The sequence below is a fragment of the Brugia malayi genome, assembly GCF_000002995.4.
Source record: "Brugia malayi strain FR3 genome assembly, contig: Bm_v4_ChrX_scaffold_001, whole genome shotgun sequence".
Taxonomy (NCBI): domain Eukaryota; kingdom Metazoa; phylum Nematoda; class Chromadorea; order Rhabditida; family Onchocercidae; genus Brugia; species Brugia malayi.
The window spans coordinates 526848-540398 of NW_025062479.1; the positions used below are offsets into that span (position 1 = coordinate 526848).

Consider the following 13551-nt stretch of genomic DNA (forward strand, 5'->3'; position numbering starts at 1 on the left):
TGTTAAAATAGTGTGGAAAACAATGATGAAAAGACAAAACCAACTGAAATGCTCAAAGTAATCGACCGAACAACAGAAGTAATTTTGCTTTTGTTTATTTCTTTCTTCCTGCAAACATTGTATGAAATATGAAAAGAAAATAATGTGACTGTCCGAAAAGCTCAACAAGTGATTTGCTTTACTTTACTGGTGATCCTTTTCATTAAGTAGTATGATTTATATATGTGTATATACAGTTCGTATTCAACCTCATGTTTCATATGCTATGATCGCCTCACTTCCATAAATTTCAAAATTTTCAGCGATTTACTTACCTATGTCAAGTTTTAAATACATCTGTTTGTTTCTCTTTTTTTAATTCAGGAAATTAATTTTACAATAAGCGATGAAAAATTAATGATAGCTTGTAACCCATCTGCAATATTGCTTTTTTTTATTTTATTTAAAACGAGTTTTTGAATTTTAACATTTTTAAGTAAATTAAAACAAATTATAGTGATTCACAAAGAAAGAAATTTTTGAAAGGAAAAAGTTTGTTGTATGTGCATTCTTTCGTATATTTTTTGCCGTTGCCTTATTTTTTCTGCAGTGTTTCTGAAGGAAAAGTGTATAAAATTTAATTGTTCAGAGTTTAGAATCGGTAATATGTTAACATAATTTTTCATTCCTTAATTTGTTATTTCCAATTCTTTTCTGCTAGTCGATATGCTCAAATCAAAAGTTAAAGTTAAATTGTGGCTTCACTAATAAAATTCAGAATTAAGACGATTTGTAGGAAAAAAAGACACATAAATAATAAATCCTTAAGTTTAAAATATATTCCATTACTTTAATTAAAATATATGCCACTACTGACCCAACTTTTTGCTCATAATCACTCTAAAATAATAGTTCCTATATTAGCCAAACAGAAATGATATCTTTACTTTGCATTTACTTGCTTGTTTCATTCTGCATGTTAACTATTCTTTGAAAATTTTATGTCTCTTGCAATAATTTCTATTATTTTTATTATTTAATGCAATTTATCGTTCCATTTCCTGTATTCTGAAATGTCCTTATTTCTTAATTTGTACTAAATCGGTCACTATATATATATTTTTTTGAAATTTTGTTGCAAGTCTGCACTGGATGAATTAAACATTGTCTGAAGCACGAAATTAAGAAATAATAATATAATAAGGCCATTTCTCGAGATTCTCGAAAAACATTAAGCACACTGAATATATATAAATAATTCCATTAGTATTAGTTATTGAATTCTTTTCTTGTTATCCTTCGCCGATTATTTATTTAGAAATTATTATTATTATCATCATCATTATCGCTATCACAGTCATTATGGTTACCATTACAGGGCATAAATTTTATTTACGTTCAATTTAATAGTAATGATGGAACGCTGTGCAAAATTTTTTACGGGTGATTGTAATGTCTTTTTGTGTCTTCTTTGTTTTCAAATATTTTGTTAATTGTGAAACTTTGTTTTCTCGAGATTCATTTAATAAATTTTAATAACTATATAAGCTGCTGCATTCTGAGAGTTTTCTAGGAGTTCAAGAAAAATTTGCAGTTATTTTCTAAAAAAAAAGAAAAAGAAAAACTCATATTCTAAAAATATTTTATAGCAATGATTATGTTCATCATAAGATCATTTATCGAATCATGCAACATTGAATTATCAAAGGCAAGTGACAGCATCAGGTATAGAAATGTATGAAAGAATTTTTAGTAAAAATACGCTCTCTGTTGCAAATTAATTCCCAGTCCTATACAACAGGAAGTGCAAAGGAAGGGTGACATCAAGATCGAACTTTAATCTGTGCAAATCAGTGCAAATCACTTCTCCCATCAAAAAAAAAAAAAACAAAAAAGCATTCCCTTTAAAATTCTATTATTATCATATAAATAGCACAATTCATTCTTCTGTTTTATATGCTCGAAACTTAATCTCAGCTAGGTTTAATTACTCGATACCTTACTTTACATTTAGATAATTTTTATTCCAAACAAATTCTAATATTACATTTTTAAAAGAGTGATAGCCAAAAGATATTGCTATTTTTAAACTGCAGTGTTAAATGGGTAGTATCTGCAAGCTTATTTAATCTTGAAAAAATAAGTTACATCAAAGCTAATAGAAATTAACTTGTAGAAGGATAATAAATAAGTACAGAAAATGCCTTGAAATTTTATGCTGTCATCAAGAGTAACCTTATCTATCGTTGATTTTTTTGTTCTCAAATCAGTAAATTTCATTTTAAACAGTATCAAAAGACTAGATTGTATATTTGCTTTAAATTAAGTGAAAGCTAAATATCATAAGGATTACATATTGAGAACAGCACTGTACAATTCAAAACAGGAGATCTGGCAGTGTGCTAAATTTGAGCTTAAAAAATTTTTGCAATTGTTAAAGAACAGCAATCTTTGATGAACAGAAAAAACTACAACAGTGAACCTAATTATTGAATAAAGTGTTAGAAATTTAGCAAAAATAATAGCAATTGTAAAATAGCAATGGTTATTGTAATGGAACAACTATTAGTGTTTTTATTATTATTTTTATTATTGTTTACTATTAATTAATTTATTATTATTATTGTTTACTACTACTACTACTATTATTATTGACTATTATTATTACTGCTACTATTAACATCATTATTATTACTATTATTATTAGTAGTATTATCAATTATTGACATTGTTTATAACTATTATTGCAGTAGCAAAACTTTTGAAATGTTATTTTTCCTCATGTTATAGAATATATAAATTGATCGTACCACTGATTCTAGCGAAATAAATATTGATCCAGAATGCCAGCTAAAATAAAATAAAATTTTGTAATAAACCTGAAGCAAAACGGTAAATTGGAATACGATGAAAAATTCGATTTTATTTAAATAAATTACTCAAGATTTCCTGAACTGAATAATGAAATTCCTCTACAACGTTAGAAATTACAAAGCTTAATTAGCCGAATTAGTAAGATAGAAAAAAATGATTGAAAAAAAAAAAAAAAAAAAAAAAAAAAAACAAAGATTAAAAAAGTGTATAATTAAAAAAAGAACCATGATAATAAGATGATGAAGTAGTTGTTAAGTTTGAAAAAACACAATGTTTTGCTGAAATTAAAAAAAAAAAGAAGTATTCTGGTTTAAGATGAATAAAAATGGAGAATTCCCGCTGGGAACCTTATTAATCATTAAGAACAACGAAAGCAGTTGAAAAGAGACAATTTTCCTGGGAATTTTACGATTTCTGCTTTTTTTTTTATCATCAAAATCAAAAATGTTTGTTTTGAGGAGAAAACTTTTTTGTTGAAATAGCTCCAAAACAGAAAAAATGAAAAACAAAGAACTGGATAAACAATTCTTTCTCTCTTCCTTTTCTCTTCAGTGTAAGAGAACAGTAATTTATAATGAAATTTTATGGATCATTTTTTTTTCGCAGTCTTCTGGATTATAACAACGAATAAATAAGCAAACCTTAGCATTCTTAAGATCACTTTAAATTAATTAAGCGTTCAGTGTCCCAGCACCATGTTCAGCATCCCAAAATTGAGCAGACGAACGATCGATATTATTAAAATCCTAAATTATTTGCAAATGCTAACATTCATCTGCTTACGAATGTTTCTATTTGTTTAAAAGGCCAATACTGTTTGGATAATTTGAAACTATTTTGGCTAGAAACTTGAAATTTTTCAATTGTCACAAGGGGAACATATGACTTGGAAAGTTTAGCTTTTCGACAATTCCTTGATAACAATATCAATTCTACAAAATAAGATCACTTCAGTGAGAAATCGAAATCTTTAAACATGAACTAAAATGCAAAATTTGCAAATTAAATTAAATTTAATTAATAGACTTGATTTAGGACCATTGAAATGTTCTTGACAAATAACTTTATCTTGTCAATATAACCCTTACTTGCCATAAAGCAAGAACTAATTCACTGCTCATTAATTCACCGGCATGAGTTGAGATCATTCGAAGCATAAATACACCATCTTTACGCAAAAATTGATTCGTAAATTTTCGGAGTGATACATCATCAGCTGCAGGTTTTGTTGGATGATCGCTCAACGCTCGCAAATATTTGCGAATGAAAGACATTCCCTATATAAAATTGAATTAAAGAACTTAAGGCAAATTAAGCTCAAGTTTTTTTTTTTTTTTTGAAATTTTAGATCCTGAAATTTAAAAATGAAAATAAGGAAGTTATAATATAATTGAAAGACGAAACAAATTAGTCGTTAAAATTTCCTAATTGCTATAAAAAAACAGAACTGATATCAAAGGTGGCAAATGGTAGAATTAGTACTGAACTTGCATAGCACTACTACATTAAAAAATCATTGTTCAGAAATTTTCAAAGCTGCATAATGTCGACCATACTTAATATTCAATAACTTTTCATTATAGAGCTTAGTATATAGATCTTAGAATCATATGAACTGCAATTCTGCATTTCAGTTGCAGACAGATTTTGATTTCACTTAATTAATTCATCTCAATTTTAAAAGATCACAACATATTTGTAAGACGGTAATATTAGGATAAAAGTTTAACGAAAAAATAGAAAATAAAAGGTAAACAAAACGTTAAAAATGATTTCATGTAAGGAAAAAAAAAAGTTACCTACCTGACTTGGAATGAACATCACAAGTATCCAGTAACAGCTGTTGAAAACTGTTATCAAACCGACGGTTAAAAACCAAAACCATAAAAAAAGGAAAATTTTTTCATTAAACATATTTATCATCAACACACATTGCACTGTATGTCGATGAATATTACCGAGCACTCGAACCTGAAACAAAAACATTTTCCATTATTAGTTTTCATAATTTTTGGTAAATTTATTGAAATAGTATGGAAAATTGCTACCTTCACAGCTCGAGCTATTTGTAATGAGATTGATTTCATCTTAAACAAACTATAAATGAAACCAATTAAAAAAAAAAAAAAAGGGGGGAAAATTAAATAACACAGCAGTTAGATACCTCAAAATCGCAAAGTGTTACTCTCGGGAACATCCCTGTTTGCTCCCACTCAACTTCATGCATCAAATCGCGCAATAATGAAAAACCATATGTAAGATCATCTGCACCTAATAGATGATTTAGCAGGAAGAACTGTAATAGGACGTTAGCCGAATATAATATCTGAAAATTGAATTTTTCAAGCAAAGAAAGCTACAATTATCTTAATCATATCTATGCATTATGTCAATTATATTCTTTATCATTAGATTATAATCATAAAACCATGGAACCTATATCCTTCTCACTTTTCTTAATCCTTAACAATATCACTGTAATATACAAACTTTTATAAATATTTTATATTCCAATGATTAGAGCGAATATTTTACGATAGTAAAATCTCGAATAATTATTTCATTAATATGTATATTATAAACTTCTATGCATTCAATTTCTCATGTTCATTTCATCTTATTTTATCTGTCATTCCTAAATTATTTAAATAAATTAGCAACTTCATTACTTTTTTGAGCACAATAAAAACTTAACCTTGATACCAATGTATAACATAGTAACATAGCATCCGCAATGTCTTCCGCACTGTCCTCTTGCTTGCACAAACGGAAAGCAAGCTCGAGGATGTCCACGTCTTTCCAGATGCGCTAGCTAAAATATCCATCGTTTAGTCAATCTTTTTTCTTACTAGAAATTTTATTTCAAATAGAAAATTGTTTCAATAAAAATTTCAATATTCCGTAACAGTAACTTTTGAAATATTCAATTTCAGTTCTATCATACATATATTTCTTATTTCGTTAAAAATATATAAATGCTATTTTACTTGCACTTCATCTTCCATATGCCGTGCCATTGTATATACTGTACGACTTTTAACATCTGTATCCATAAGTCTTGCATCGCATGCCATTTGTACAAGGCCTTGTAAATTGATTCCTGAATATTTCAACGTTACCTCAAAAAAAAAAAAAAAAATCACAGCAATAATTTAATTAATTAAATTTAGAATATAATATACCTGAGTGCCAGTATAACATCCCTCTCCACAATATACAAGGCACATAGAAAAGCAATGCTTCTATAGCTAGAATAAACGGTACCCATTGATAATAACCAATTTGGCGATTCCTTCGTGAATAGATTTCGCGTGGAATATCTTCCTGTAACAGAAGAGAGAGAGAGATTCGTTTATACGTATAACAAATATAAGAATACTTGGCAAATATAAAGTAAGGTAACAAACATATATCTAATTTACAAATGAATGAAAGTGCACTAGCGTAGATCACATAAGAATGTAAAATATATAAATTAATTTTAATATTAATATTTTGAAGTAACAATTAGAAGTTACCTGCATAGGCACCCAGTAAGTGTTTTGCACCCAGCAATAATTTTCTGTGTATTGTTCCATAGCATCCGTAAAAGTAGCCGGAACCCAACACTGTATTGGAAAACCTTAAGAAGGGAATATCGATCAAAAATTGATATTTGAGATTTAAAACATTTGAAAAGAAAAAAAAAAGCAATGCATAAAATTAAATTAAAGGAAATCAAATTTACTTACCAACATATTGTTTGGCAGAAACAAGGAGCGCAAATGATGCTACTGAAATTAAGCGTTTTTTGGATAAAATACGTTCATATTGAGAGAGTTAAAATATAATTAAATTTTAACTTTGAAATAAAGAAAACACCTAAACAAACTGATGATGTATAGTAAATTTTTTGAAATATAATCATTTAGAGTGAAAAAAAAAAAAAAAAAAATTGAAGCAATTTCAATGATGAAAAGTAAAATGATGGTCTGTGTCACTAAATTTTCGACGAATTAATTGTCAAATTCATGGAGCCAAGGATTATCACTAAACATTAAATATTTGTTAAGAAATCACCACCATATCCTAGCGAACAAATCTTCACTCTCAATAATTTCGCTTTAACAAATAAGGCAAAAACAAAAATTTCCCAATTTTTCTAAATGAGTGTTAGCATTCCTATAAATGAGAAAAGCTTACATATCGTAGTCGTATAATAATAATTTAATTTGTCAACAAAATCATCATCGAGTCGTGGATAAAGCGTCCGAAAAGCGGATGCCAAATAATACAGTATCATAGCTGGACCAAATTCTTTTTTATGTCCGTGGCCTAGTGTTTAGATTAGATACATTTAATTGTTATATTAAAGACACTCATATTGCATAATTTTTTTTATTATAAATAAATTACTTTACCGCATGATAATACAGCATTTTTTCGCCTAATGATAATATAATATTTTCAAGTTTAATTTCGCTTCTTTTTATTTGGTGTTTATTGTTTACAATTTTTTTTAAGTGCTTTTTCCGTGAGTTTAATCACTTCCTATAAACTTTATTCAAACCTGTCCTGTTCTTCATTTCTATTTCAATCGAAAATGAGTTGTACATCAAAATTTAAATTTTTGGCATGCTAAAGACTGAAATAACTCTTTCGTTACTTTAGAATATGATCACTTAATAATCAAATAGGAAAGAAAGTGCCTTTTGGTTTTTTTTTCTTTTTTTTTTGATTTTTTTTTTTGACAACGATAAAAAACTTGACCCTTGGGAAACAATCGTAAACTGTTTTAAAAATTCCAAAATGAAAAATGACCAAAGAAAGAAAGAAAAATTTCCGTCATCTTTTTCAGGATTATTGGTGCTGGTTGCAAGAATATAATAAAAATTCAATAACTGCTATCTCATTATGAGATTTTGCAACAAAAAAATATTACAGAAATTAATAATCATTACTACTTCAAAAAAAAGCGACCTTGTAGTATTCAAATTAACTGATACACACTAAAACAACTGCTACAAGTTATTTCATCTAAAAGTGAGCTTTTTAAGTATGTTGTTAGCAAAAAATTTTAAAACACTTCAAGTTCATTTTCAAATAATTAAATTGTTTAAATGACAATTCTATAGTGAAAAGCTTAAATAAATTCCAAATGCTAAAGATGAAATTACCAGCGCCAGGGCCGGCGCTTCCGACGTGATGACCGTCGATGCGCAACTGATGTGTTCCGTCCAACAGCTTCTTAACCTGAAAAAGTTTGAAAAAGAAGAGAATTACTTTGTTAATTAATATAATTTTATTGCTCGTTACGTGAAGCCATTCATTTTTTTTTTTGCATCACCTATACCACAACAAAAACTGAAGCAACCGTACACTTTGAGAAAATGTTAGAAAAAGCGTAGACAAAGTGAGCATTTCATTTCACCAGGTGAACTGAGCTAATTAAAAGCGAAACTCAAACCTTGTTAAGAATTGATGATTCTTATGGATAGTTTCAATATTAGCGCTTAAATTGAATGATAGAAATGATTTAAAAATGATGCAAAAGTTAGAAAATAAGTTAGAAGAGCGATGGTAATAAACGACAAAGTTCAGTTAGGCACTTAAGAACAAGGTAGTAATTATTAGGCAAACAAAAATGAAGCAAAAAGTTCTCCTATTCCTAGCAATTAGAAAGAGAAATCATTCACAAAAAAGCCTCTTTAACATAATTTCAGAAGCTTTCACTTGCAATTCTTCTTCTACCTCTAAACTACATTTTTCTCATAATGGGCAATGTGAAGCAATCTTCAAAAGTAACTTTTTCTTTGTGTATCGGACGATTATTTACTAACCTCGATTTAATCAAATTTATAGACTTTTTAGCAAGAATTTCAAAATGGTTTGTAACTTCAAAAAAAGAAAAAAAAAAAAAAAAGAAAAAAATAATTCCAAGTTTTACAAAATTATCAATAAGTTGAATTGTTAATGATTTTAAATGATTTAGAACTATCTTAAGTGTTATTTTATCTGCAGAAAAAAAAAAGAAAGCCATTTTCCTCATTTGAAAAAGTAAGGCAAATGAGTTTAATTAGATATCGACGTTTATAACTTGTTTGAAAATTCATCTGTCATGTGACGCTATCAAATGTCGAAAGCATTAAAAAAAAAACAAAATTTCTTTTAAAAAAAGGCAGAAAAAACTTTTAAGATGTCAGGAACATACAACTGACAGGTGTCTAATTTAATAAGTAAAATTTCAAACTCATTTTTTAAAATCGCTGCAGGGAAGAAAATAATATCCATCTATAATGAAAAAAAAAATTATAAAACTACAAATAATGTTAGTTATGTAACGGAAATCTAAAATATGGCACATATTTTTAGTTTAATAAAAGAGTAGTAACGATGATAAAAGTAATTTAATTTTCAATTTTGTTAATTAAAATTAAAAATTCGAAAGTATCAATGGTAGCAGACGTTAAGATGCAATTTTCAAATTACATTTTCATTTAATTTTTGAAACAGCGATTAATGCAATGTAAGAAATAAAATAGAAAACGTTTTTTGAATTGGATAAAAATTTATTGTGCAATAAGTTCAATATGTAATTCATAAGGTTTAGCAGGTTTATATTGTATTCAATAAATGCGAAGACTATTCAGATTTGCAAACTTAACAAGTTATTAAATTTTTTCTAAATTTATCTCACAAAATTTAGTTACATCTTCAATACTCCATATTTAGACAAGAAAATTTGGGCCCAGAAAATCAGCTAGAATTTTTGGCATACAATTTTCGGGCAACTATGCATATGCAATGCAAAGGATGGACGTAAGTGGGACAACGATTGAACAAATTGAATTTACAATGAAAACGCTATAATTTCATAGGGATGTCTGGGACCAAATTCAAAGATTTGGTTCAATTCAATTTAACTAAAATAACAACTACATAAGCCTGAATATATTTTTCGGTTTGAATACAACTCATATATTTAAACAAGCCAAGAGAAGCAGACATTACTTCGCTTTTCAGGTGAAAATTTTCCTGGAAGCAAAGAAAAGTGTGTTCGGATAAATTTGCCAAAAACATTTCAGTCATTGATTTGATGCAGAAAAAATCGGAAAAAACTGAAACTAAAAGAATATGATATGATCAGAAAAAAAAAAAAAAAAAAAAATTTACACCTATGAAGCCATGGTACTTTCCCTAAGAAATGATTTGAATGAGATACCTAAGTTTAAAAAATTTACTTATGATATGATATTGATATATTTACATTTTCTTTCTTCACTTAAAATTGCCCTCATTCTAATGCTTCAGACAATAATTATTCGATTATATTCAACTTTTTTATGCCAGTCACTATTTAATGTGGAAATTTTTATAATTTTTTCTATTATGTATTTATCAGTTAGAAGAACAAAGAAATTAATATCATTAAAGAGAAATATGCAGAAATGAAGAAATCTGTGAGGAATATAAAAATAAAAAAAAGAATTTGGTTTAAAAAATTCAAGGTAATGAAGGACTTTAGCAAATTGCATAATGATAATGAGATATATACAGTTCAGCATTTCTCATTAAATTTACGGATGTTGGTTTGAAGCCATTTGTTGATTTGCGCTTCGTCAAAATCGGAAATTTCATTGCATATATAATATAATGCGAATATTTCATCAAAAAAGTGCAATTTCTTACTTTCATACTAAATTGTTGAATTTAAATTGTTAGATGATTTGATTCGTGTATCACTTTTTGGAGCGATGTCAAAAAAGGCAACGGACAACATGGAGGGAGCACCGATCCCACCTTTCCGTTTGGAATGTTCAGTCCGAAGATAGATAGTTTTAACATTGGACGAAGAAGAAGAAGGCGAGAAAATTAATATCCTTTGTTTAAATTATCAAAAAAAAAAAATAAATAAATAAAAGTCTCAAAATGTTAAGTAATTAACATGATGTTTGTTTAAAAATTCATTCCTCCAATATTTTGACAACATTGAGAAAAAGGCCAGGCCAACAATATTTAACACATATGTATCGTCGAAACCGGAAGGAATATTTACTGCAATGTCGCAAAATACATATGCTTTAGTGACCTGACGATTACTTCGATGTAATCCGGAAGAATTGCTAATTTTAACACCTAACGGAATGAATACAAAATGATGAGTGACTTCGGTTTGGATGTAACCCCAAAAATTTCCATTTTTAATATCGTTGAAAGTTGTTTAATTTATTGAAATGTTTGAGCAGAGTTTAATCTTTTATGGTCTTTGAGCGTCATCCGCAGTCAAATTAATTTAGAAAGATGGTCGGATCCAATGAGTTATATTATTCCAAATTCGAAAATTACAATTTTTATTTTTAAGAATCACTCATCCTTCTCTCACTCTTGAAAATGAAGAAGCACTTTGTTAATGGAAAATTTGCTTTCAAAATTAATGAATTTCAATAGTAATGAAATTTGATTGATAGTAAAACAAAAGGAAATTTGTAGTTAACAATCATTGCATCATATATCTAAGAAGTGTGTCACTTTCAAAAGTTTCAAAGAATGAAAAAAAAAGAGTGCCGATAAAGAAAAAAAATTCATTCAGAGTTTTAATTTTTGTTAATATAGTTTATATTAAAGCAAAAGTAAAAGAAAAAAAAAAAAAAAAACTTCTTTAAGTAAACTGTCAATTGAATTTACAGCAACCTTTAAAATCATCAAATATCTTCTAAAATTTATTTATATTTTGATATTTCCTTTCCAGTTTTTTACGATTTATTTTACAATGCGCAATGCTACAGGCTTATCTGTTTAAACTGCTTCATCTACTTATTATAATGAGTCTGTGGTTTTATTTTTGTTTTTTTCTTAAGAAAGAAAAGAATGAACGAAATGAAAGTAAAATTTCAAGAAAAATAAAATGCATGAATGCATAATGAATACGAAAGGTGAGCCAATCATATCATAATAATACTAATACTAATAATAATAATAATAATAATAATAATAATAATAATAATAATAGCAATAATAATAATAACAAGCACAAGCGTTAAAGCATAATCTGTACCAAAAAAATTTATTGATCCATGGAAGGATGCCTCATTTCGAAATATTATAAGTTTTGTTGTGATTGTTCCAACTGCAAATGTTTAGAAGGAGCTGAAATATCATCAGAAGGCCATGTTGGAAGATGGCCATGGATCAGTGGACAATTCTGTCAAATGGAGACAGAAGGTCGTTCAAGCAAGAACGTCAACACTAACACACATACAAACATGCAAAGTAAATAGCATCCAATCATCCAGAAACATTATTATTATTCCTTTCTTATTGTCACCCTCATTCAAAACTCAGAGTTTTGACACCTTAAATCCGAAGGAGGCTAAACTCTTGAAAGATTTGCATGAGGACAGCTTCATAATTCATTGACACCGATAAACATGCATCAAACACAACCAAAATTACACCACATACACATACACGCAGATAGACAGACAGACGTACCTGATATGAAGGGATCGAATCCAAGTGGTGAGTTTTCTCTATTGCCGTCTGCTGAAATGATCTTGTCATTTGATTAGTACTTATTACTGCAAATCACAATATTAATTATCATTATCATTATCACTGCTATCATTATTAATGTAAATATTGCTATTGCTAATATATCGCAGTTATAACTATCTTCATTCAATGTATTTATCATTGTTATCTCTCTATATTGTATCATTTGTGATTATTTTCAATTTTTATGTCTATTATGATTATTACTAGTGATCTTTTGATGATTTATCGTTTTCTTTTTTGATTTGCCATTTTGCCAGTATTATTTTTTTTTTTATTTATTATTTAAAATACTGCTTTCTCTCTCATTTTTTTTTTTTTTTTTTAAAAAAAAAGAGAATCTCAAAAAGGTTGTTGAATTTCATAGATGTAATTTCGTTTTGCAGATTTACACATCATGCAAATTTTCTTTTTGCTCTGAATCGAACTGGTTTGCTTCCATGAAGGTAGTGCACTCATTTATGACAAATCTCGAGCAAATTTTAAATTTACAACACATATTTTAAACGTCACAATAAGATAGGAATCTAAAGAAGCAGAATCTAGAATTATTGGCCATCTTATTAAAGCTTCTTTGGAATATGAGATTGTAATAACAATGTAAATTTTAATATGAAAATATACGGTTGGGCTAAATAAATGATTTCCCATGATCAATATTAATTTTTTCTGTAAAAAATGATAGGCTTGCCTGCGCCCAATAAGGTTTCGAGACGGTTTCAAGTCTAATTTGTAAAAATTCAGAAGGGAGTTGTCGATCGGATGGTACGTCTTGTTGAGTTAATTGTTGGTAGGGTACTGGAAACAAACTTAGGGATGTGGTAACTGAACGTCGTGGTGGTGGTGGCGGTGGTGGTAGTAACCGATTGGTTATTGTACTAGTAGAAGAACTTTGGATACTGGTATTTGCTGCTTTATTTAAGAGAAGAGGTAGTCGAATACCAATGGATTCTTCACCCGATGGGTTGTTAGAGCCCCAATACGGTTGTTTTTGATGTTTTTGTTGTTCTAGCTGTTTCTGCGGTACATAAGGTAAACGATTGGTTTTATCACTTCGAGGAACACTTATTCGATTTCCTGACCGATTCGGTGAAAACATGCAACCGTTGCTCTTTTCTGGAGTACATGCGGTAGCAAAAATGGCTGAAACGTCACAGTTCAGAGAAC

The 13551-nt window shown here is 28.3% G+C and overlaps 1 protein-coding gene across 1 annotated transcript; it reads right to left on the minus strand.

Moving 5' to 3' along the window:
- Window positions 1–3524: 3524 nt before the first annotated feature.
- On the minus strand, window positions 3525–13483 carry Bma-unc-7 (Innexin unc-7, putative; the record flags this gene model as incomplete). The annotated part of the gene is made up of 13 exons (XM_043073136.1): window positions 3525–3599; window positions 3942–4130; window positions 4657–4824; window positions 5018–5179; window positions 5549–5665; window positions 5841–5953; window positions 6036–6177; window positions 6372–6475; window positions 6585–6626; window positions 7036–7167; window positions 8010–8085; window positions 12325–12375; window positions 13076–13483. The coding sequence occupies 13 exons, from the start codon at window positions 13481–13483 to the stop codon at window positions 3525–3527; spliced, it is 1779 nt and encodes a 592-aa protein (XP_042929070.1).
- Window positions 13484–13551: the final 68 nt, after the last annotated feature.